The sequence below is a fragment of the Pristiophorus japonicus genome, chromosome 12 (assembly GCF_044704955.1).
Source record: "Pristiophorus japonicus isolate sPriJap1 chromosome 12, sPriJap1.hap1, whole genome shotgun sequence".
Taxonomy (NCBI): domain Eukaryota; kingdom Metazoa; phylum Chordata; class Chondrichthyes; family Pristiophoridae; genus Pristiophorus; species Pristiophorus japonicus.
Genome location: NC_091988.1, coordinates 72042506 through 72068565, shown reverse-complemented (window position 1 = coordinate 72068565; position 26060 = coordinate 72042506). Strand labels below are relative to the sequence as shown.

The following is a 26060-nucleotide window of genomic DNA, read 5'->3' as shown; positions in this document are numbered from 1 at the left end:
AACGGCCCACTGGCTCTACTGGTGGGCAGTGAAGAAAACTGACGGTCCACTAGGCGGCGCTTTGGCGCCGTGCTGTGTTGCCATGGAAACAGGCATCTGACCACAGCCCCTCGCGGTGCCTGAGTGGTCGTGCAACACTTTCCACCCGCAGAATAAATCCTACTTGCTCACGAATCAGTTTTATTTATTGAGGTGGGGCGGCGGTGGTAGAAAGGAAAAAAGAAAGAAAAATGAAGTGTTTCATCAGGACCCCTCCGGGCATGTGTGGGAGACATCTTAGGTAGAGGGCGGGGCTAGCTGGAGCATGCGCAGTGGCTGAGAGCGGGGAGAGAGACGGAGCATGCGCAGTGGCTGGGAGCGGGGAGAGAGGCGGAGCATGCGCAGTGAGTTGTTGTACCCGCTGGTTAAAGTGCGCGCGGGTGGTGCGGAGTGGAGAAGCTTCCGGAATCTTCTTTGCCCCTATCGCATAATTTCCTTGCGCCGATTGAAAGAATTAATTCCATTTCTCGGTGAATTGATGGTTTTCATGAGGTAAAAGTGGGCCGAGGGAGGTGATTTTCAGTCGGTGTTCCCGAGCGGGACGCGTCGTCTCAGTCGGTCTCCGCTCCCCCTCTCCCGGCGCCGGGCGGCATGGCTCCCACCGGCTCGTCCAGCGAACTCAAGGTCCGCATCCAGCGGCTCATCGACTCGAATATGGTGATGGTGTTCAGCAAGAGCTTCTGCCCGTACTGCAAGAAGGTGAGTGCGGGGCTTGCGGGAGGGCGAGAGCCGGCGGGGTGGGGGTGGGTAGGTAATGTGGGTCTTTCTCTTGTTCTCTCTCGGATGAAGTCCTCCCTTCCGTCCCCCTTCCTATATTTCGGTCTAAGTTGCTGTGTTCAATTACAATGAGCAGTGTCGATGTAAACATGTCACGCTGTCATGTGCTGCAGCGCCCCCCACTGGCGGAGGTGGCAGTTACAGCTTGTAGTTGCGCCTTTCACATGCTCGGCACCATCCTAAAACCCTTCACACGCCATGAAATATTTTTCCAGTGCAGTCATTGTAATGTAGCAAAGGCAGCAGCCAATTTGTGTACAGCAAAATCCCACACAGCACTGTGATGACCAGATAATCTGTTTTAATGTTGTTTTGAGGGATAAATATTATCCCAAGGTCACTAGGAGAACTCCCCAGCTCTTTGCAATAGTGCTATGGGATATTTTACCTGAGAAAGTAGACAGGGCCTTGGTTTAATGTATTGTGAAACATGGTACCTCGAACAGTGCAGCGCTCCCTCAGTGCTGCAGTGCCAGCCTAGATTTTTGTGCTCCAGTCTGTGTGGAGTTGGACTTGAACTCTCAACTTTCTCACTCTGGTGAGTGTGCTTCCCACTGAGCCATGGCTGACACTAATTAAAGCAGCTATATAAATACAAGTTGTTGCCTAAGTTCTGGAATTTGCCTCTGAAACCACACCCCTCTTCACATCTTTTTTAAGATGTTTCTTAAAACTTACCTCTGAAATGCACTTGAACCCATGTCCTTAGTCTGAGGCAAATGTGCTAAATGAAGTAATTGAGGAAATGTTGTAAGTAACTCCTAATCTGAATTCAATCTGATTTGCAACCATGGTGTCATATTTCACCCTGAAATGAGCTTCTGGCCACATATCTATGGACTTCTCTGCCCCAAAAAGCTGTGATGGCTGGGTCATTGAATATAGTTAAGGTGGGGATAGACAAATTTTTGAGTGATAAGGGAATAAATGGTTATGGGGAGCGGGTAGGGAAGTGGAGCTGAGTCCATGGTCAAATCAGCCATGATCTTATTGAATGGCGGAGCAGGCTCGAGGGACAGGTGGTCTACTCCTGCTCATTTCTTATGTTATATCTGTGGCATAACTAAAACTTACCTATTTTCACCTCCATAACATTGCCTGTCTCTGTCCCTGCCTCAGCTCATCTGCTGAAACCCTCATCCATGCCTTTGTTATCTCGACTTGACTATTCCAACTCACTACTGGCTGGCCTCTCTCATTCTACCCGATGTAAACTTGAGCTCCTCCAAAACTCGGCAGCCCTGTGTCCTAACTCGCACCAAGTCCTGCTCACCTATCACTCCTGTGCTCGCTGATGCTACATTGTCTCCCAATTAAGCAATGTCTCAATTTCAAAATTCTCATCTTTGTTTACAAATGGCCTCGCCCCTCCCTATCTCTCTGTAATCTCCTCCAGCCCCACAACCTCCCAAGATAAGAAAAAAAAGAAAAAAGAAAAAGATAAGAACTTGTAGTCGTGGCCGAGTGGTTAGGGCGATGAACTAGAAATTCATTGGGTTTTCACTGTGCAAATTTGAATCCTGCCGAGTTAGGTTAACATAAAAAATAGACTTTTTTAAACCCTTGATCTTGCTCTGCCATACAATATGATTGTGGCTGATCTGATCATGGACTGAGCGCTGCTCCTCATATCTCATGGAGTGCATCGTTACCCCTGGCAATCAAATTTTAATTTGATTTTATATGTTTTTTAAAGTCTAATTTATTTTAAATGCTGGTTTTAGTGTCCCTGCTCCCTCCCTCCCCCCCCCCCCCCCCCCATCCCCTTTTATAGGGGGCACTTGAAAAAATATGATTTTAGTGCCCAAAAAAACACACATACAAAAAAAACCCACAAAAAAGGGCCTTGAAAAATGTTTGGAGGGGGGCACTTGATTTAATGTTTACTTTTACTCCTCAAAAAAGTTGTGCTTCTCTAATTCTGCCCTCTTGAGCATCTCTGATAACTGTTTAATAATTGGCAATAGTGCCTTCAGCTGCCTGGGCTCCAAGCTCTGGTACTCTCTCCTTAAACCTCTCCTCCGCCTCCCTCCCTCCTTTTTTAAGCTGCTCCTTAAAACCTACCTATTTGACCACGCATTTGGTCATCTGCTGTAATTTCTTCTTATCTGCCTCAGTGTCAAATTCTTTTGTTTTGTCTTAAATGCCTGTGAAGTGTCTTGGGACATTTTACAATGTTAAAGGTGCTATAATTAAATTTCCAAAAAGAACTTTAATGAATTTTGTTTGCACCTGTCCTTGGGCAAAGGTGGTAACTCGTGCTTATTGAAATGTATAAGATATTGGCCCCAAGTTTCGGCCCACGCCAAACGGCGCACCTCCGAGCTGGACGCCTGTTCTTCGCGCCTAAAAGTGCGCTAGAAAAAAACTTCGATATTCTCCAGCTCCTCGGAGCTCAATCTCAGCTTGGCGCGGTGTGCTCTTCACAGCGGGGGGCGGAGCCAAACACTCGTGCCGATTCTGTAAGTAGTGGGGGGCAGGTCCAATTTAAATGAGCCAACGTGGTGCCGGCAACCCTGCGCGTTGGAGCGTGCGCACACGCTCAGTGTCAAACAAACATTGGCACTGGCCATTTTTAAAAGGACTCGGCTGCTGTCGAGCCACTGACGCCGCCCCTTAAGCGTGGCCGAATGGCCTCAGCCCCCTTGAAAAGCTGCGTGCGTCCGGTGTTGATCCTTCGGCTGCCGGCCAGGCACTGACGCCGCTCCTATCCCATGGCCGAATGGTCTCGACCCCCTTGAAAAGCTGCGTGCCTCCGGTGTTGATCCTTCGGCTGCCAGCCAGCCACTAACAGAATGAAGGCCTGCCCGCAGCACAACAGCTCAGCTCGAAGGCTGCTTGCTGCCGCTGTTGGGACTGCTGTCGAGACACTGACGCTGCACCCCTGCCTGTCTCCAACATGAAAGGCCTACCTGAAGCACAGCAGCTTGAAGGCTGCTGATGTTTCACAGGTAGGAACATGGTTTATTTAATCTTTTCTTTGCTTATAAATTTTTATTCAGGTTGGATTTATTTGTATAAGTATAACTAAGGATTGGTTGTAGAATTTAATGACTTCCCCTTCATCCCCCCCCCCCCACCTCATTCCCTACGCCTAATTTGTAACCTACGTCTGATTTTCTAAAGTGTAGACAAGGTTTTTTCGAGCGTACAATAATCTTCACTTACTCCATTCTAAGTTAGTTTGGAGTAAGTTTTCACTGCCGAAACTTTGAAAACAGGCATAAGTGGCCGGACACGCCCCCTTTTGGAAGAAAAAAATTCTGTTCCAAAGTGAAACTGTTCTAACTGACTAGAACTGGAGCAAACTAAATGACGAGAATTTGAATTTCTAAGATACTCCGTTCTACACCAGTTGCTCCAAAAAATCAGGAGCAACTGAGGCTGAAACTTGGGCCCTATGAGGGGGCTTGACAAAGTGGATGCAGAGAGGATGTTTCCACTGATGGAGACTAGAACTAGGGGGCATATTCTTAGAATAAGGGGCCGCCCATTTAAAACTGAGATGAGTAGGATCTACTTCTCTCGAGGATTGTAAATCTGTGGAATTTGCTGCCTCAGAACTGTGGAAGCTGGATCATTGAATAAATTTGAGAGATCGACAGTTTCTTAACCGATAAGGGGAGCAAGCAAGGAAGTGGACCCGAGTCCATGATCAGATCAGCCATGATCGTATTAAATGACGGAGCAGGCTCGACGGGCCGTATGGCCTACTCCTGCTCCTATTTCTTATGCTGGGGTGCAACTTGTCTGTGCTAGCTACTATTCTTTATCTTGCCCAAATATATATATTTATATGTGAATTTAGTGTTTCAGGCTGTGTAGATATGGAAACCATCACAAGAGCCTAATTCTGTTCACATTCATGATTTCTAATCTAAGTTACTGCATAATTGGTTGCCTTAAATGCATAATGGTGAATGTGAAACTTTCATGTGTCTCAACCGTGGCTTAGTGAATCGCACTCTCGCCTCTGAGTCAGAAGGTTGTGGGTTCAAGTCCCAATCCAGAGACTTGAGCACACAAATCTAGCTGACACTCCAGTGCAGTGCTGAGGGAACACAGGCCCCTTTGCGCTCGGGTGGATAATCCCATGGTAGTATTTCAAAAGAGCAGGGGCATTCTCCCCAGTGTCCTGGTCAATATTTATCCCTCAATCAACATTATTTCAAAAAAAAAATCATCTCATCTTTATAAGATTGCTGTGCGCAAATTGGCTGCCGCATTTCCTACATTACAATAGTGACTACACTTCAAAAAAGTACTCTCATCATCATAGGCAGTCCCTTGGAGTTGAGGAAGACTTGCTTCCACTCTAAGTGAGTTCTCAGGTGACTGAACAGTCCAATGCGGGATTTACAGTCTCTGCCACAGGTGGGGCAGACAGTGGTTGAAGGAAAAGGTGGGTGGGGAGCCTGGTTTGCTGCACGTTCCTTCCGCTGTCTGCTGCTTGATTTCCGCATGCTCTTGACGACGAGACTCTGTGCTCAGCGACCTTCCGGATGCTCCTCCTCCAACCTGGGTGGCCTTGAGCCAAGGATTCCCAGGTGTCCTTGAAATGTTTCCTCTGTCCACCTGGGGCTCCAGTGGCCATGAAAGGCGCTATATAAATGCAAGTCTTTATGATCAAAGATTCTTGGTCCTTGTATTGCTTCAAACGCCATGATTTGAGTACATCATCGAAGATCAACCGAGTACTGAGTGAGGGAGTGTGGAATTTGGAAATGCTGCCTTTGGGATGATGCTTTAAACCGAGGTCTTGTATGCTTGTTCACAATGTACAAGATCTCATGGTGCCTTTTGAATACAAGAGGTCTCCTGGTTCCTTGGCTAATGCTGCTCCTTCTACCAATACTTACATGCTCCTCCTGTACCATGTGGGAACTCGGGGACACTTCCGGTGTCCCTGACGACTACGTGGGCGGGAAGTGTATCCGCTTCCAGCTCCTGACAGACCGTGTTGCGGAATTGGAGCCGAGGGTGGATTCACTCTGGAGCATCCACGATGCTGAGAATGACGTGAATAGCACGTTTAGTGAGTTGGTCTTACCGCAGGTGAAGAGTCCACAGCCAGCTAGGGAATGGAAGACCAGCAGGAAGAGCAGTGCAAGGAAGGTAGTGCAGGGGTCCCCTGCGGTCATCCCCCTGCAAAACAGATGCACCGTTTTGAGTACTGTTGAAGGGGATGACTCATCAGGGGAGGGCAGCAGCAGCCAAGTTCATGGCACCGTGGCTGGCTCTGCTGCACAGGAGGGCAGGAAAGAGTGGGAGAGCGATAGTGATAGGGGATTCGATTGTAAGGGGAATAGATAGGCATTTCTGCGGCCACAACCGAGACTCCAGGGTGGTATGTTGCCTCCCTGGTGCAAGGGTCAAGGATGTCTCGGAGCGGGTGCAGGACATTCTGAAAAGGGAGGGTGAACAGCCAGTTGTCGTGGTGCACATTGGTACCAACGATATAGGTTTTAAAAAAAGGGATGAGGTCCTACGAGACGAATTTTAGGAGCTAAATTAAAACGTAGGACCTCAAAAGTAGTAATCTCAGGATTGCTACCAGTGCCACGTGCTAGTCAGAGAGTAGGAATCACAGGATAGCTCCGATGAATACGTGGCTTGAGCAGTGGTGCAGCAGGGAGGGATTCAAATTCCTGGGGCATTGGAACCGGTTCTGGGGGAGGTGGGACCAGTACAAACTGGATGGTCTGCACCTAGGCAGGACTGGAACCAATGTCCTAGGGGAGTGTTTGCTAGTGCTGTTGGGGAGGAGTTAAACTAATATGGCAGGGGGATGGGAACCAATGCAGGGAGACAGGGGGAAACAAAATGGAGACAAAAGCAAAAGACAGCAAGGAGATGAGTAAAAGTGGAGGGCAGAGAAACCCAAGGCAAAAAACACAAAGGGCCACTGAATGTAAAAGGGCTGCAGGAGGGATCAAAACTAAAAATCATGGTTTAAAAACTAGTATTAAAACACACTACCTAAACGCACGCAGCATTTGAAATAAAGTAAATGAGTTGACGGCACAAATCATTACAAATGGGTATGATTTGGTGGCCATTACAGAAACGTGGTTGCAGGGGGGGCCAAGACTGGGAATTAAACATTCAGGGGTATCTGATGATTTGGAAAGATAGACAAGAAGGGAAAGAAGGTGGGGTCGGTCTGTTAATAAAGGATGCTATCAGGACAGTTGTGAGAGACGATATTGGCTCTAATGAACAAAATGTTGAATCATTGTGGGTGGAGGTTAGAGATAGTAAGGGGAAAAAGTCACTGGTGGGCATAGTTTATAGGCCCCCAAATAATAACTTCATGGTGGGGCAGACAATAATCAAAGGAATAATGGAGGCATGTGAAAAAGGAACGGCAGTAATCATGGGGGATTTTAACCTACATATCGATTGATCAAATCGCACGGGGTAGCCTGGAGGAGGAATTCATAGAATGCATATGGGATTGTTTCTTAGAACAGTATGTTACAGAACCTGTAAGGGAGCAAGCTATCTTAGATCTGGTCCTGTGTAATGAGACAGGAATAATAAACTATCTCCTAGTAAAAGATCCCCTCGGAATGAGTGATCACAGTATGGTTAAATTTGTAATACAGATTGAGGGTGAGGAAGTAGTGTCTCAAACGAGTGTACTATGCTTAAACAAAGGGGACTACAGTGGGATGAGGGCAGAGTTGGCTAAAGTAGACTGGAAACACAGACTAAACAGTGGCACAATTGAGGAACAGTGGAGGACTTTTAAGGAGCTCTTTCATAGTGCTCAACAAAAATATATTCCAGTGAAAAAGAAGGGTGGTAAGAGAAGGGATAACCAGCCGTGGATAACCAAGGAAATAAAGGAGAGTATCAAATTAAAAACCAATGCGTATAAGGTGGCCAATGTTAGTGGGAAAATAGAAGATTGGGAAAATTTTAAATGACAACAAAGAATGACCTAAGAAAGGAAAGATAGATTACTAAAGTAAACTTGCGCAAAACATAAAAACGGATAGTAAAAGCTTTTACAGATATATAAAACGGAAAAGAGTGACTAAAGTAAATGTTGGTCCCTTTTTTAGAAGATGAGAAGGGGGATTTAATAATGGGAAATGGCTGAGACCTTAAACAATTATTTTGCTTTGGTCTTCACAGTGGAAGACACAGAAACCATGCCAGAAATTGCTGGTCATAGGAATGTGGGAAGGGAGGACCTTGAGACAATCACTATCACTAGGGGGTAGTGCTGGACAGGCTAATGGGACTCAAGGTAGACAAGTCCCCTGGTCCTGATGAAATGCATCCCAGGGTATTAAAAGAGATGGCGGAAGTTATAGCAGATGCATTTGTTATAATCTACCAAAATTCTCGACTCTGGGGAGGTACCAACGGATTGGAAAGCAGCTAATGTAACGCCTCTTTTTTTTTTTAAAAAAAGGGGGCAGACAAAAGGCAGGTAACTATTGGCCAGTTAGTTTAACATCTGTAGTGGGGAAAATGCTTGAAGCTATCATTAAGGAAGAAATAGCGGGACATCTAAATAGGAATAGTGCAATCAAGCAGACGCAGCATGGATTCATGAAGGGGAAATTATGTTTAACTAATTTACTGGAATTTTTTGAGGATATAACGGACATGGTGGATAGAGGTGTACCGATGGATGTGGTGTATTTAGATTTTCAAAAGGCATTCGATAAGGTGCCACACAAGGTTACTGCAGAAGATAAAGGTACGCGGAGTCAGTGGAAATGTATTGGCATGGATAGAGAATTGGCTGGCTAACAGAAAGCAGAGAGTCGGGATAAATGGGTCCTTTTCGGGTTGGAAATCGGTGGTTAGTGGTGTGCCACAGGGATCAGTGCTGGGACCATAACTGCTTACAATATACATAAATGACCTGGAAGAGGGGACAGAGTGTAGTGTAACAAAATTTGCAGATGACACAAAGATTACATAGAAAACATAGAAACATAGAAAATAGATGCAGGAGTAGGCCATTCGGCCGTTCTAGCCTGCACCGCCATTCAATGAGTTCATGGCTGAACATTCAGCTTCAGTACCCCATTCCTGCTTTCTCGCCATAGCCGTTGATCCCCCTAGTAGTAAGGACCTCATCTAACTCCTTTTTGAATATATTTAGTGAATTGGCCTCAACAACTTTCTGTGGTAGAGAATTCCACAGGATCACCACTCTCTGGGTGAAGAAGTTCCTCCGCATCTCGGTCCTAAATGGCTTACCCCTTATCCTTAGACTGTGACCTCTGGTTCTGGACTTCCCCAACATTGGGAACATTCTTCCTGCATCTAACCTGTCTAACCCTGTCAGAATTTAAAATGTTTCTATGAGGTCCCCTCTCATTCTTCTGAACTCCAGTGAATACAAGCCCAGTTGATCCAGTCTTTCTTGATAGGTCAGTCCCGCCATCCCGGGAATCAGTCTGGTGAACCTTCGCTGCACTCCCTCAATAGCAAGAATGTCCTTCCTCAGGTTAGGAGACCAAAACTGTACACAATACTCCAGGTGTGGCCTCACCAATGCCCTGTACAACTGTAGCAACACCTCCCTGCCCCTGTACTCAAATCCCCTTGCTATGAAGGCCAACATGCCATTTGCTTTCTTAACCGCCTGCTGCACCTGCATGCCAACCTTCAATGACTGATGTACCATGACACCCAGGTCTCTTTGCACCTCCCCTTTTCCTAATCTGTCACCATTCAGATAATAGTCTGTCTCTCTGTTTTTACCACCAAAGTGGATAACCTCACATTTATCCACATTATACTTCATCTGCCATGCATTTGCCCACTCACCTAACCTATCCAAGTCGCTCTGCAGCCTCACAGCATCCTCCTCGCAGCTCACACTGCCACCCAACTTAGTGTCATCCGCAAATTTGGAGATACTACATTTAATCCCCTCGTCTAAATCATTAATGTACAGTGTAAACAGCTGGGGCCCCAGCACAGAACCTTGCGGTACCCCACTAGTCACTGCCTGCCATTCTGAAAAGTACCCATTTACTCCTACTCTTTGCTTCCTGTCTGACAACCAGTTCTCAATCCATGTCAGCACACTACCCCCAATCCCATGTGCTCTAACTTTGCACATCAATCTCTTGTGTGGGACCTTGTCGAACGCCTTCTGAAAGTCCAAATATACCACATCAACTGGTTCTCCTTTGTCCACTCTACTGGAAACATCCTCAAAAAATTCCAGAAGATTTGTCAAGCATGATTTCCCTTTCACAAATCCATGCTGACTTGGACCTATCATGTCACCTCTTTCCAAATGCACTGCTATGACATCCTTAATAATTGATTCCATCATTTTACCCACTACCGATGTCAGGCTGACCGGTCTATAATTCCCTGTTTTCTCTCTCCCTCCTTTTTTAAACAGTGGGGTTACATTGGCTACCCTCCACTCCATAGGAACTGATCCAGAGTCAATGGAATGTTGGAAAATGACTGTCAACGCATCCACTATTTCCAAGGCCACCTCCTTAAGTACTCTGGGATGCAGTCCATCAGGCCCTGGGGATTTATCGGCCTTCAATCCCATCAATTTCCCCAACACAATTTCCCGGCTAATAAGGATTTCCCTCAGTTCCTCCTCCTTACTCGACCCCCCCCGACTCCTTTTATAACCGGAAGGTTGTTCGTGTCCTCCTTCGTGAATACCGAACCAAAGTACTTGTTCAATTGGTCCGCCATTTCTTTGTTCCCCGTTATGACTTCCCCTGATTCTGACTGCAGGGGACCTACGTTTGTCTTTACTAACCTTTTTCTCTTTACATATCTATAGTGGGAAAGTGGGTTGTGTAGAGGACACAGAGAGGCTGCAAAGAGATTTAGATAGGTTAAGCGAATGGGCTAAGGTTTGGCAGATGGAATACAATGTCGGAAAGTGTGAGGTCATCCACCTTGAGGGGGAGAAGAGAGAAAAACAGTAAAGGGGAATATTATTTGAATGGGGAGAAATTACAACATGCTGAGGTGCAGAGGGACCTGGGGGTCCTTGTGCATGAAACTCTAAGTTAGTTTGCAGGTGCAACAGGTAATCAGGAAGGCGAATGGAATGTTGGCCTTCATTGCGAGAGGGATGGAGTACAAAAGCAGGGAGGTCCTTCTGCAACTGTATAGGGTATTGGTGAGGCCGCAGCTGGAGTACCGCTTTCAGTTTTGGTCACCTTACTTAAGGAAGGATATACTAGCTTTGGAGGGGGTACAGAGACGATTCACGAGGCTGATTCCGGAGATGAGGGGGTTACCTGATGATGATAGCTTGAGTAGACTGGGTCTTTACTCGTTGGAGTTCAGAAGGATGAGGGGTGATCTTATAGAAACATTTAAAATAATGAAAGGGATAGACAAGATAGAGGCAGAGAGGTTGTTTCCACTGTTCGGGGAGACTAGAAATAGGGGGCACAGCCTCCAAATACGGGGGAGCCAATTTAAAACCGAGTTGAGAAGGAATTTCTTCTCCCAGAGGGTTGTGAATCTGTGGAATTCTCTGCCCACGGAAGCAGTTGAGGCTAGCTCATTGAATGTATTCAAGTCACAGTTAGATAGATTTTTAACCATGAAGGGTTATGGGGACCGGGCGGGCAAGTGGAGCTGAGTCCACGACCAGATCTGCCATGATCTTGTTGAATGGCGGAGCAGGCTCGAGGGGCTAGATGGCCTCTTATGTTCTTGTGTTACCAAAACAAATTAACTGCTCATTTCTTTCAATCACAGTTTGTAGCATGTTGCAAATTGGCTATTGCATTTGTCTACATGACTGCACTTTAGAAGTAAATCACTCTGTGGGGATCTTCTGACCCCCCCTGAAGATGTGATAAGGCACTATGTAAATAACAACTTGTATTTATGTAGTTGTTCTTTCTGTCTAATTCTGTTAACTGTTTTGCTTTTGTGAGTGGCACTTTGTAATGTCCTGAGCCTGTTCTATGCCATAGAGTGCAGAACAGATTCACTAAAATAATGACTGGGATGCGATGGTTTAGTTATGAAACTGGAGCGATTGATAGAACTGATTTTAGGAGGAGAGCTAATTGATGTACAGGTACTCCATATTGAGGCAGAAATGTGGGAGGGGTGGTGGAGGGAAGAATGAGGGGAAACTTTGCAGTCTGTAACTTGAGTGCCTAAATTCATAAAAGCAATGAAGAGAGGCAAAATTTAACATGGAGGTTGTAACTGAATTCTTTTAAAATGGAAGTGGATAAATATTTGGGTGGGTGTTCTTGGAAAGGAATCTGTTGTCCAAGCAGGCACAAGTATGATGGGCAGAATCGTCTCCTCCTTTGTTATAAAATGCTCTGATTTACAGCACCACCCGATCCTATCTTTGTGAACAGTGCCACCAGAGATGGCTGTCATAAACTCTAGTTCAGCTACCTCGCTCCTCCCTAAATTGAGGTTGACTGTTCTGCCCCTTCCTCTTTCTTGGCTGAGATCCGCACAGGACAATGTTGAGAATTTCCAGTCTACATTTCTAATCTCACTGGATCAACTTGCTGAGTCATTTGAAGGAGCCCCCATTTTAAATGCATGTGAAGTGTGGTAAAATATAATACATTTTTCTTAATTTATACCTTTTTTGTAGAATTATTAATATGGTCACTTGTCTGGCATGTGATCAACTTGCCATGTTTCAAAAACATGATAAAACTTGAATTTAAATTGGTCAGAAGTTTTTTGATCTTTGCTTATCAAAACAGATCTGACAAACTATTTTCTACTATCTGTTTTGAAAGGTTCAAATACCGTCTGCAGCCATTTCATTTGTAGTCATGTCTTAATTCAGCTCATCTCCTCATAGATTCGACCAATTCCAAAGCACTCCTGGCAGGTCTCCCATGTTCTACCCTCCATAAACTTGATTCCATCCAAAACTCGGCAGCCTGTGTCCTAACTCGCACCAAGTCCTGTTCACCCATCACCCCTGTGCTCACTGACCTACATTCGTTCCCGGTTAAGCAACGCATCAACTTCAAAATTCTCATCCTTGTTTACAAATCCCTCCATGGCCTTGCCCCTCCCTATCTTTGTAATTTCCTCCAGCCCCACAATAAGCCCCAAGATATCTAGGATCCTCATTCTGGGCTGTTGTGTATCCCTGATTTTAATCGCTACACTGTTTCTGGCGTGCCTTCAGCTACCAAGGACCCAAGCTCTAATTCTCCCTCGCTTCCAAAACCCACCTTTGACCAAGCTTTTGCTCATTTGCCCTAATATCTGCTTGTGGTTTGGTGTCAAATTTTGTTTGATAATGCTCCTGTGAAGCACCTTGTGACATTTTGCTACATTAAAGACGCTTTATAAATGCAAGTTTTTTTGTTAACATGCATGTTCTGTAACGAATGCCTTGAACACTATTTTTCGATCTTCTAACTTTCCTGGCAGCTTTATTGATCATGTGTTTGCTATTTGAGTGATCTTTTCATGTTCCAATGTAATAAATATATTCACTTTTTTTTTCCTGTCATAGCTTACATAACCAGAAGTGAATGAGATGACTGTGTTCTCAACCCCTATCATAAACAAGTGCATCTTAAGTCCTTGTTCCCCAAACAAAATCACTGTTTGCACAGCAGAATCATTTTGCATGTGGGATGGAGGGGTAGACAAAGCAGTGGCTAGGTAAATGGCAAGCAAAAGTTGCCTTTTTTTAGGCTGGGCCAGTTTTAAGTTATTTTATGTTGTCGCAGCCACACAAAGTTCTCCAAAAGCCACTTCAATCACAATGTAGGCAATCACAATGTAGGCAAATATTTTGGGTGTTGGCCATTTTCCACCATTGTTTATAGTGCTGAGAAAAGTGAAGCAGAAGTAGTGTATTCTGACTTCTGTAAGTATACAAAAATCCAACTTTGCCTGAACAGTAGGAGCCAAATTGTGTTTCATTTTCGGTTCCACATTACTCTCTTAACAAACTCCCATCAAGTGGTAAATGTTGAATCATTTCCTTTTATTAATTTTTCCCCTACGTGTGTAACTTCCATTATTTTGTGGTATAATCGAATGGTCCTGCTTTAATGCCAAGTTTTCCGCTCCCTGTTCGGACAGCGCTTGCTGGTAGACTTCTGGTGCAAATGGTCATTCTTTGCGTAAGCATAAATAGCGTCATGTTGTTCTACCATGGGGGAAACATTATGACCAAAGCAGATTCTGCCTGAAGGATCCTAGGCTAGCATTCTGTGTTGGAACTATTTTTTTTCCCTCAGCCCTGCCCTCCCCAGCTTGGGAAGACTTTAGTTTCAGTGCTCATGCTGTTGTAGTGTCAGCCAAGCCACACTAACCATGGAATCTGAGATCCTGGTTTACATGATTCACATAACACATTTACAATCATTGATTGAGGTGGAATGTTCAATTTTGAATACCACACCTTCCAGTTTAACCAGACTGAGGCTCCCAAAGAGCAGTGAGATCTTCAGATTTGTCTGGCCAGAATGTGCTGCAGCAATGTCTTCTGTGTGGTATTGTTTTCTGTAGGTAATGACTCTTATTTCTCTCGTGTAACAAAAGCAGTTTCTGCAGAAATAAAGTTGCTGGCAGCTGAGCCTGTTTTTAGGAACTGAGGATGGAGACTCTGGGTGTATTAATATTTGTAAGGATCCATCTCAATAGTTTGAAAACTATTGGTTTAACCTCCCCCTTGATCTTTTTTTAAAGTGATTTTTGTTGAACAATTGCACATGTAATTGTACTATTTCCATAATAGGAATGTTCAGTGGTCGATTTGGGGAGGTGAGGACTGCAGTGAATCTGTCCAATTGAAAGACTTCCTTGAAGTCACTTCTATTGTGTGACAGGTCAAGTTAGCCATGTCTAGAAATTGCACTATTTTCTCCCCTAGTGTGACACAAAAGTTACTGATGCAAGGCTGAAGCTATGAACCTGGAATTTGCAGTTGTAACATGACAAAACTGTCAGCATTCACTGTCATTAGTGTAAAACTGACTGACTTCTGGTGTCTGCACATACGCATTTAAAGGCAGAAATCGGAAGTTGTCGTCAGTGATCGCCTGCTCCTCCACAGGGTGCACTGTTGCCGTTTTCGCCGATGCAATCAACACAGAATCAGTGATTTGACATGAACGTCAACTTTTTTACGCACTATTCTCGCTGTAAAAACCATTGAAAGAGTTTAACCTTGTTGAATAAAGTGTAGAGTTTTTAATGGTGTATTAAGTCCACCTCTCTGACCCTGAAACTAATTTTAGAAGTGTGGAATGTCATTACTTTCATTCCATGATTTAAAAAAAAATTCATTTTTGTTCTGATATTTCAGCTTCTACCTTTTTAATCTCGTGTATGATCCAATTTTTATTTCACCCTGTACAATGATTAAAAAGTGAATGATAATCAGTGCTGCTTACTTCCTGGTTTGCTGTCTGAGAATTCTTCATTCTGATTGGCTGCTCAGTCTGCTTGATGGCTTCACTGTTCCTGGATGCCAGAGATCCTGTATAGGTAGGGCCAAAATTAAATTGACATCAGAGCCCACTAAATCTTTGAGGTCATAGGCGTGCACCATCCCTTTGCTGCTGACCACAAAATCTCGGCTACTGTGTTTATACATTAAGTTGACTTGGCGTTGAGCACTTCCAATGCAGATTGCTGTGTACAGTCAGTACTACGTAGTAGAATAGAACAGTTTCTTGTACTAGTGTTTTTATCACAATTACTATTAAGAAAAGCCTGTCCTCCCTATGAATCCTCTAGGGTAGAGGATAGGCAAAAGCTCTACTCCCAGGGATCTACAACCAGCTGCTAGAATGCATGATCCTTAGTGAGAAGCATCTACTCTACTTGGAATAAGTTGCAAACGTTTTATTCCATGCTGTGGCGCATTGATAGGTTTTAATTTGCTAGATTGCAGTCTTGGGAGATTATCCTTTCACGTGATGAAGGTACTGATGTTCCACGACATCTGCTGTCATCACCCCTCAAAAAAAAACCTTGACCCCACTTTGCTTGCTAGTTATCGCTCCATCTCCAACCTCCCTTTCCTGTCCAAAGTATTTGAACATGTCGCCTCCCAAATCTGTGAACATCTTTCCATGAATTCAATGTTTGAATCCCTTCAATCTGGTTTTCGCATCTGCAACAGTACCGAAACTGCTCTCCTCTGTCACAAATGACATGTGACTGTGACAAAGGTAAACTATCCTTCCTTGTCCTTCTGGAGCTGTCTGCAGTATTTGACACAGTTGACCACTCCATCCTCCTCCAACAACTCTACTCCATCATCTAGCTAGATGGGATTGCACTCACCTAGTTCCATTCTTATCTATCTAATCATAGCCAGAAAATCTTTTGCAATGGCTTCTCTTCCTGTCCCTACATCGTTACCTCTGGTGTCCCCCAAGGATCTATCCTTGGCCTCCTCCTATTTCTCATCTATATGCTACCCCTTGGCAATATTATCTGAAAACACGGAGTCAGTTTCCACATGTATGTTGACGAGATACAGCTCTACTGTTCATCACTTCTCTCGACCCCTGCTTGGTATCTAAATTGTCATATTTTGTTCGCCATCCAGTACTGGGTGAGCAGAAATTTTCTCCAATTAAATATTGGGAAGACTGAAACTGTTACCTTTGGTCGTCGCCACAAAATGCGTTCCTTAACCATTGACTCCATCCCTCTCCCTAGCATCAATCTGAGGGTGGACAAGATTGTTCGCAACCTAGGTGTCATATTTGACCCTGAAGTGAGTTTCAACCACATCGGCTGCATAACTAAAACTGCTTTTTTCCCCACCTACGTAACATTGCCTGCCTTCGCCCCTGCCTCAGCTCTTCTGCTGCTGAAAGCCTCATTCGTGCCTTTGTTACCTCTAGACTTGACTGTTCCAGCTCACTCCTGGCCAGCCTCCCACATTCTACACTACTTCATCCAAAACTCAGCAGCCTGTGTACTAACTCGCACCGTCACGATTGCCCATTATCCTTGTGCTTTCTGGCCTACATTGGCTTCCAGTTAAACAACGCCTCGATTTCAAAAATCTCATCCTTGTTTACAAATCACTCCATGGCCTTGCCCATCCCTATCTCTGCAATCTTTTTCAACTTCACAACCCCACAAGATGTCTGCGCTCCTTAAATTCTGGCCTCTTGAACATCCCCCATTATAACTGCTCAACCATTGGTGCCTGTGCCTCAAGCTGTTTGGCCTCTAAGGTCTGGCACTCCCTCCCTAAACCCCTCTGCCTCTCTACCTACCCCTCTTTCCTTCTTTTTAAGACGCTTCTTAAAACCTACCTCTTTAAACAAGCTTTGTCATCTGCCTTAATTTCTTCTTTTGTGCCTCGGTGTCAAGTTTATCTGTTTTGCCTTGTAACACTGTTGTGAAGACCCCTGGGATGTTTTACTATGTTAGAGGTGCTATATAAATAAAAAATTATTAATAATCTCGTCACCTAGTTTGGTTCTTGAGCTGATCATTCTTATGACAAAATCATTTACCAGTCCTCGCGAGCTCATCTCATCCACTTCCTTCCTACTCCTTTTGACTCCATTTCTAATACATTGCTGATGACCCAACTTCCCTTTTTGCCCCCATTGTAGCTGGCATTGAGTAGTTCCCTTTCCTTGGGTTGATTTTCATTGTTTGAATTCCTTCATGGTCTTGCCCTCTTATCATTGTAAACTCCTCCAGCCCAACAACCAGTCTTCCTTGAAAAGAAGTGCCTAATACTTTTCCAACAATGCTGAGATTGAGAATCACTGGTGTAAATATCCTCCCTTCTGTATTGTCGGCTCACTCGTCACTATTAGCAGGTAATCAGTATATTATTTTAATTTAGCCAATCATTCTAAATGTAAGCCAGATGGACCTAGGTTCCATTCCCGCTTCATAAGAACATACGAAATGGGAGCAGGCATAGGCCATTTGGCCCCTCGAGCCTGCTCCGCCATTCAATAAGATCATGGCTGATCTGTTCTTGGTCTCAACTCCTCTTCCCCACCTGCTCCCCACAACCCTTGACTCCCTTATCATTCAAAAATCTATATCGCCACCTTAAATATATTTAATGACCCAACCTCCACAGCTCTCTGGGGGTAGAGAATCCCAAAGATTCATGAATGAGAGGAAATTCCTCCTTATTTCTGTTTTTTTTTTTTAAATGGACAACCCCTTATTCTGAAACAATGCCCCCTAGCTCTAGATTTCCTCCATAGGGGAAACATCCTCTCTGCATGTACCCTGTCCAGGCCCCTCAATCTTGTTTCAATAAGATCACTTCTCATTCTTCTAAACTCCAATGAGTACAGGCCCAACCTGCTCAAACTGTCTTCATAGGACAACACCTTCATCTCGGGAATCAACCCCGTGAACCTTCTCTGAACTGCCTCCAATGCAAGTATATCCCTCCTTTTTTTTAAATGAGACCAAAACTGTACGCAGTATTCCAGGTGTGGTCTCACCAGCACCCTGTACAGTTGTAGCAGGATTTCCCTACTTTCATACTCCATCCCCCTTGCAATAAAGGCCAACATTCCATTTGCCTTTCTAATGAATTGCTGTACCTGCATGCTAACTTTTTGTATTTCATATACAAGAACCCCCAGATCTATCTACCAGCATTTTGTACTCTCTCCCCATTTAAAAAATAATTTGCTGTTATTTTTCCCACCAAAGTGGATAATCTCACATTTTCCCACATTATACTCCATCTACCAAATTTTTGCTCACTCTTAACCTATCTATATCTCATTGCAGATTCTTTGCGTACTCCTCACAACTTGCTTTCCCACATAGCTTTATAATAAATTTGGCTACATTACACTGTCCCTTCATCCAAGACATTTAATATAGATTGTAAATAATTGGGGCCCCAGCACTGATCCCTGTGGCACCCCACTAGTTATTTTGTCAACCTAAAAATGATCCATTTAACCTGACTGTTTTCTGTTAGTTTGCCAATTCTCTATCCATGCTAATATATTACCCCAACCCCATGAGCTCTGATCTTGTGCAGTAATCTTTTCATGTGGCACCTTATCGAAGGCCTTCTGGAAATCGAAATACACCACATCTACTGGTTCCCTTTTATCCAACCTGCTCATTACATCCTCAAAGAACTCCAACAAGTTTGTCAAACATAATTTCCCTTTCATAAAACCATGCTGACTCTGCTTGACTCTCATGACTTTCTAAATGTCCTACTACTACTTCCTTAATAATGGACTCCAGCATTTTCCCAATGACAGATGTTAGGCAAACTGGTCTATAGTTTCCTGCTTTCTGTCTCTTTCCTTCCTTTAAATAGGGGCGTTACATTTGCGGTTTTCCAATCTGCTGGGACCGTTCCAGAATCAGGTAATTTTGGTAGATTACAACCAATGCATCCACTAATATGGCGGGGGGATGGGAACCAATGCAGGGAGACAAAGGGAAACAAAAAGGAGACAAAAGCAAAAAGAAAGGAGATGAGGAAAAGTGGAGGGCAGAGAAACCCAAGACAAAGAACAAAAAGGGCCACTGTACAGCAAAATTCTAAAAGGACAAAGGGTGTTAAAAAAACAAGCCTGAAGGCTTTGTGTCTTAATGCAAGGAATATCTGTAATAAGGTGGATGAATTAACTGCAAATAGATGTTAACAAATATGATGTGATTGGGATTATGGAGACGTGGCTCCAGGATGATCAGGGCTGGGAACTCAATATTCAGGGGTATTCAACATTCAGGAAGGATAGAATAAAAGGAAAAGGAGGTGGGGTAGCCTTGCTGGTTAAAGAGGAGATTAATGCAATAGTTAGGAAGGACATTAGCTTGGATGATGTGGAATCTATATGGGTAGAGCTGCAGAACACCAAAAGGCAAAAAACGTTAGTGGGAGTTGTGTACAGACCTCCAAACAGTAGTAGTGATGTTGGGGAGGGCATCAAATAGGAAATTAGGGGTGCATGCAATAAGGGTGCAGCAGTTATAATGGGTGACTTTAATATGCACATAGATTGGGCTAACCAAACTGGAAGCAATACGGTGGAGGAGGATTTCCTGGAGTGCATAAGGGATGGTTTTCTAGACCAATATGTCGAGGAACCAACTAGGGGGGAGGCCATCTTAGACTGGGTGTTGTGTAATGAGAGGATTAATTAGCAATCTTGTTGTGCGAGGCCCCTTGGGGAAGAGTGACCATAATATGGTGGAATTCTGCATTAGGATGGAGAATGAAACGGTTAATTCAGAGACCATGGTCCAGAACTTAAAGAAGGGTAACTTTGAAGGTATGAGGCGTGAATTGGCTAGGATTGATTGGCGAATGATACTTAAGGGGTTGACTGTGGATGGGCAATGGCAGACATTTAGAGACGGCATGGATGAACTACAACAATTGTACATTCCTGTCTGGCGTAAAAATAAAAAAGGGAAGGTGGCTCAACAGTGGCTATCAAGGGAAATCAGGGATAGTATTAAAGCCAAGGAAGTGGCATACAAATTGGCCAGAAATAACAGCGAACCCGGAGACTGGGAGAAATTTAGAACTCGGCAGAGGAGGACAAAGGCTTTGATTAGGGCAGGGAAAATGGAGTATGAGAAGAAGCTTGCAGGGAACATTAAGACTGATTGCAAAAGTTTCTATAGATATGTAAAAAGAAAAAGGTTAGTAAAGACAAACGTAGGTCCCCTGCAGTCAGAATCAGGGGAAGTCATAACGGGGAACAAAGAAATGGCGGACCAATTGAACAAGTACTTTGGTTTGGTATTCACTAAGGAGGACACTAACAACCTTCCGGATATAAAAGGGGTCAGAGGATCTAGTAAGGAGGAGGAACTGAGGGAAATCCTTATTCGTCGGGAAATTGTGTTGGGGAAATTGATGGGATTGAAGGCCGATAAATCCCCAGGGCCTGATGGTCTGCATCCCAGAGTACTTAAGGAGGTGGCCTTGGAAATAGTGGATGCATTGACAGTCATTTTCCAACATTCCATTGACTGGATCAGTTCCTATCGAGTGGAGGATAGCCAATGTAACCCCACTTTTTAAAAAAGGAGGGAGAGAGAAAACGGAATTATAGACCGGTCAGCCTGACATCGGTGGTGGGTAAGATGATGGAATCAATTATTAAGGATGTCATAGCAGCGCATTTGGAAAGAGGTGACATGATAGGTCCAAGTCAGCATGGATTTGTGAAAGGGAAATCATGCTTGACAAATCTTCTGGAATTTTTTGAGGATGTTTCCAGTAGAGTGGACAAGGGAGAACCAGTTGATGTGGTATATTTGGACTTTCAGAAGGCTTTCGACAAGGTCCCACACGAGATTAATGTGCAAAATTAAAGCACATGGGATTGGGGGTAGTGTGCTGACATGGATTGAGAACTGGTTGTCAGACAGGAAACAGAGTAGGAGTAAATGGGTACTTTTCAGAATGGCAGGCGGTGACTAGTGGGGTACCGCAAGGTTCTGTGCTGGGGCCCCAGCTGTTTACACTGTACATTAATGATTTAGACGAGGGGATTAAATGTAGTATCTCCAAATTTGCGGATGACACTAAGTTAGGTGGCAGTGTGAGCTGCGAGGAGGATGCTATGAGGCTGCAGAGTGACTTGGATAGGTTAAGTGAGTGGGCAAATGCATGGCAGATGAAGTATAATGTGGATAAATGTGAGGCTATCCACTTTGGTGGTAAAAACAGAGAGACAGACTATTATCTGAATGGTGACAGATTAGGAAAAGGAGAGGTGCAACGAGACCTGGGTGTCATGGTACATCAGTCATTGAAGGTTGGCATGCAGGTACAGCAGGCGGTTAAGAAAGCAAATGGCATGTTGGCCTTCATAGCGAGGGGATTTGAGTACAGGGGCAGGGAGGTGTTGCTACAGTTGTACAGGGCCTTGGTGAGGCCACACCTGGAGTATTGTGCACAGTTTTGGTCTCCTAACCTGAGGAAGGACATTCTTGCTATTGAGGGAGTGCAGCGAAGGTTCACCAGACTGATTCCTGGGATGGCGGGACTGACCTATCAAAGACTGGATCAACTGGGCTTGTATTCACTGGCGTTCAGAAGAATGAGGGGACCTCATAGAAACGTTTAAAATTCTGATGGGTTTAGACAGGTTAGATGCAGGAAGAATGTTCCCAATGTTGGGGAAGTTCAGAACCAGGGGTCACAGTCTGAGGATAAGGGGTAAGCCATTTAGGACCGAGATAAGGAGAAACTTCACCCAGAGAGTGGTGAACCTGTGGAATTCTCTACCACAGAAAGTTGTTGAGGCCAATTCACTCAATATATTCAAAAAGGAGTTAGATGTCGTCCTTACTACTAGGGGGAATCAAGGGGTATGGCGTGAAAGCAGGAATGGCCTACTCCTGCACCTATTTTCTATGTTTTCTATCTCTGCAGCCACTTCTTTTAAGACCCTAGGATGTAAGTCATCAGGTCCAGGGGATTTGTCCACTTTTTGCCCCATTAGTTTTCCTAGTATTTTTTCTCTAGTGATTTTAAAATTTTCCCCCCTCCCAATAGGCCCATGATTATCAATTTATTACGACGCTTTTAGTGTCTTTTCTACCGTGAAGACCGATACAAAATATTTGTTCAGAGTCTCTGCCATTTCCCTGTTTCCCATTATTAATTCCCCAGTCTTTGCTCTAAGGGACCAATGTTTACTTTAGCTACACTTTTTTTTATATATATACCTGTAGAAGTTCTTGCTGTCTGTTTTTATATTTCTTGCTAGTTTACACACAAACTATCCTTTTAAAAAAAAAAAAAAAAAAAAAATTTCCGTTGTCCTTTGCTGGTTTCTAAAAATTTCCGAATCCTCTGGCCTTCCACTATTCTTCGCAATTTGTTACCTGCGTTACTTCCTTAGCCACAGATGATTAATCCTTCTGAGTCTTTCTTACTGGAATACATCTTTGCTATGATGAGTTTGCTGATCGCATCAGGGTAGTGGTTTGTGCATTAAACTGGCCTCTTGCCTTTGTCTGGAGTGGAAATATTTGCCCAGGGATCCTAATCCTGACAGTTGCTGAAAATGTGGCTGGCAGGATTGGCTTGGCTGTGATGCTCTCCAACTTCAAATCGGCTGCCTACACTTTGTTTGCACATAAACAGTCCTCCAATGGGTGAAGCACTGCCACTGCCTGTGGAACCATACCCCAGCAAGTGTGAGCACCTTTTAGGGTGGGCAAAGGATAATATATAAGCTCAGTGTTTTTTGGCATTGATTTGTGGTGCAGAATATTTCTTACTTTGGAGTACTCCACCATACATATGATAAATGTGGACATTTTTAGTTCTGTTTGTACAGGTTCTTTTCATAATGCCTGTATCATGTGCTTTGTTTTATATAGGTTAAAGAACTGTTTGGAGATCTGAAAGTTGATATTCATATTGTGGAACTTGATTTGATAGGTAACATTATTCTTTAAGCTTTTATATTTAGGACAGTAGTGTTTTTCCCCCTATTCTATTCCAAGTTACTGTTTAATATTTGACGCGCTGCCACTTATCAGTGTTAACTTGACCTTCAGTAGAACTTGCAGATAAAAAGGAAAAATGCAGTGTCATGCAGAGCAAGGGAAAATGTTCAAATTCCAGTCCAAGCTTGTTTTTGAGATAGCTGTGTTATTTTATAACTGCACTACATAATAGACAGAGAATTGTCTTTCCTTTTGTGAAAGTGTTAAAACGGGGTACAGTTCCATAAGAATGGCAACACTCCAGTATCTCATCCGAGTAGTTAGAACACAAAAACATAAAAATTAGGAGCAGGAGTAGGCCATACAGCCCCTCTAGCCTGCTCTACCATTCAATAAGATCATGGCTGCTCACTGGCCTCAAGTCCATGTTTCTGCCTGATCCCCATATCCCTTGATCCCCACATAATCCAAAAACCCATCTGTCTCAGCCTTGAATATACTCAACGACTCAGCATCCACAGCCCTCTGGGGCAGAGAATTTCAAAGATTCACAATCCTGAGTGAAGAAATTCCTCCTCATCTCAGTCTTAAATGGCTGATCCCTTATCCTGAGACTGTGACCCCTGGTTGTAGACTCTCCAGCCAGAGGAAACAAACTCTCAGCATCTACTGTCAATCCCGTTCAGAATCTTGTATGTTTCAATGAGATCACCTCTCATTCTTCTAAACTCCAGAGTATAGGTCCATTCTACACAATCTCTCATTATAAGATGGCCCTCATCGCAGGAATCAATCTAGTGAACCTTCATTGCACTGTCTCCAAGGCAAGTATATCCTTCCTGAGATAAGGAGACCAAAACTGTGCACAGTACTCCAGGTGTGGTCTCACCAAGGCCCTGTACAATTGTAGCAAGACTTCCTTGCTCTTGTACTCCAACCCCCTTACAATAAAAACCAACATGCCATTTGCCTTTCTTATTGCTTGCTGTACCTGCATGCAAGTTTTGTGTTCCTTGCATGAGCACACTCAGATCTCTCTGAACACCAATATTTAAAAGTTTCTCCATTTAAAAAAAAATTCAGATTTTTCTATTCCTACCAAAATGAATAACCTCACATTTCCCTGCATTATACTCCATCTGCCACTTTACATGCACTCACTTATTCTATCTATATCCCTTTGCAGACTGTTCTCCTCACAGCTTACTGTTCCACCTAGCGTTGTATATCGTCAGAGAAAACTTGGATACCCTTCTTCAAGGTTATTAATATAGATTGTAAATAGGTTCAAAAAGGTGGCTCACTACCATCTTCTCTAGGGCAATTAGGGTAGGGCAATATACTACATCCACTAGTTCCCCTTTATCTACCCTGTTATGTTGCATCCTCAAAAATAAATTTGTCAAACATTATTTCCCTTTCATAAAACCATGTTGACTCTGCCTAATCACGTTATGATTTTCTAAGTGTCCCTGATATCATTTCCTTAACAATGGATACCAGTAACTCTAGGATGTAGGCTAACGGGTCCAGGGATTTTTCGGCTTTTGGTCCTATTAGTTCCTCTAGTACTTTTTTTCTCTTTGTATTAAGTTAAGTTCCTCACCCACATTAGATCCTTGTTTCTCTTTTTCCCCCCCCCCCCCAACCACCATTTTTGGTATGCCTTTTGTGTCTTCTACTGTGAAGACTGATGCACAATTATTGTTTAACGTTTCTGCCACTTCCCCATAATAATTTCTCCTGTCTCAACCCCTTGGGAACCAAAAATTACTTTTGCTGCTACCTTCGTATTCTATTTTTCCTTTTTTTTTAATCAGTTTTTTGGTCATCCTTTGCTGGTTTCTGAAGCTCTCCCAACCCTCAGGCTTTCTACTATTCAACATTATAAGCTGCTTCTTTCAATCTAACACTGTCCTTAACTTCTTTAGTTAGCCACAGATGGATCATTTTTCCTGTGGAGTTTTTGTTTCTCAATCAAATGTATTTATGTTGAAAATTATGACATTTCTTTAAATGCTAATCACTGCTTATCTACTGCCATACCTTTTTTTAATCTATTTTTCCGATCTACCTTGGTCAACTTGCCCTCATACCTATGCAATTGGCTTTAATTTTAAGGCTCTAGTTTCGGACTCTCAGAATTTCACATTAAGTTTATTGTATTCTCACTCTGTCCCAGAGGATCCTTTACTATGAGTTTGCTAATTAACCCTGTCTCATTACACAATACAAGAGCTAAAATAGCACTTTTCCCTGGCTGGTTCCATGACGTATTGTTCTAAGAATGCATTTGGGACAGTTTCCATGAACTCGTCCTCCAGGTTACCTTTGCCAATTTGATTTGTTCAGTCCCTCAATTATTGCATTATCTTTGTTACAAGCTCCTACTATTGATTTTAATATTCTCTCCAACGGTATAGCTATTGTTAGGAGGCTGATACACTATTCCAACCAGTGTTTTCTGCCTCTTGTTGTTGTTCCTTATCTTGACCCATACTGATTTTAACTCTGGATCTTCCGAGCTGAGATCCTTTCTCTCTCCTGTCTTTGTCATCCTTTATTATCGGGGCTTGCCCCCTCCTTTTCCATTCTGCCTGTCCTTTCAAAACGTCAAGTACCCTGGAACATTTAGTTCCCAACCATGGTCACGTTGCAAGCACGTCTCTAATTATATCAAACCCACATACCTTTATTTGTGCAACTAGTTCATTATCTTTTTACGAATGCTTCATGCATTCAGATAAAGAGCCTTTTAATTTAAATTTCTTACCATTAGTCCCTGCTTTGAACTTATATTCTGCTGCATCGCTACTGTTAAACTCTCTGTCCCTTCCTGTCACACTCTGCTTATTTTTATC

The 26060-nt window shown here is 43.7% G+C and overlaps 1 protein-coding gene across 1 annotated transcript in view; it reads left to right on the top strand.

The window, feature by feature from the left end:
• Nucleotides 1-372: 372 nt before the first annotated feature.
• The window catches only part of txnrd3 (thioredoxin reductase 3), an 82293-nt gene continuing 56605 nt past the window's right edge, over nucleotides 373-26060 (top strand). Inside the window, exons 1-2 of the mRNA XM_070895655.1 lie at nucleotides 373-738; nucleotides 23131-23191. Of these exons, the coding sequence (XP_070751756.1) occupies nucleotides 631-738; nucleotides 23131-23191 (169 nt within the window). The 5' untranslated portion in view covers nucleotides 373-630. The remainder of the gene's footprint in view (nucleotides 739-23130; nucleotides 23192-26060) is intronic.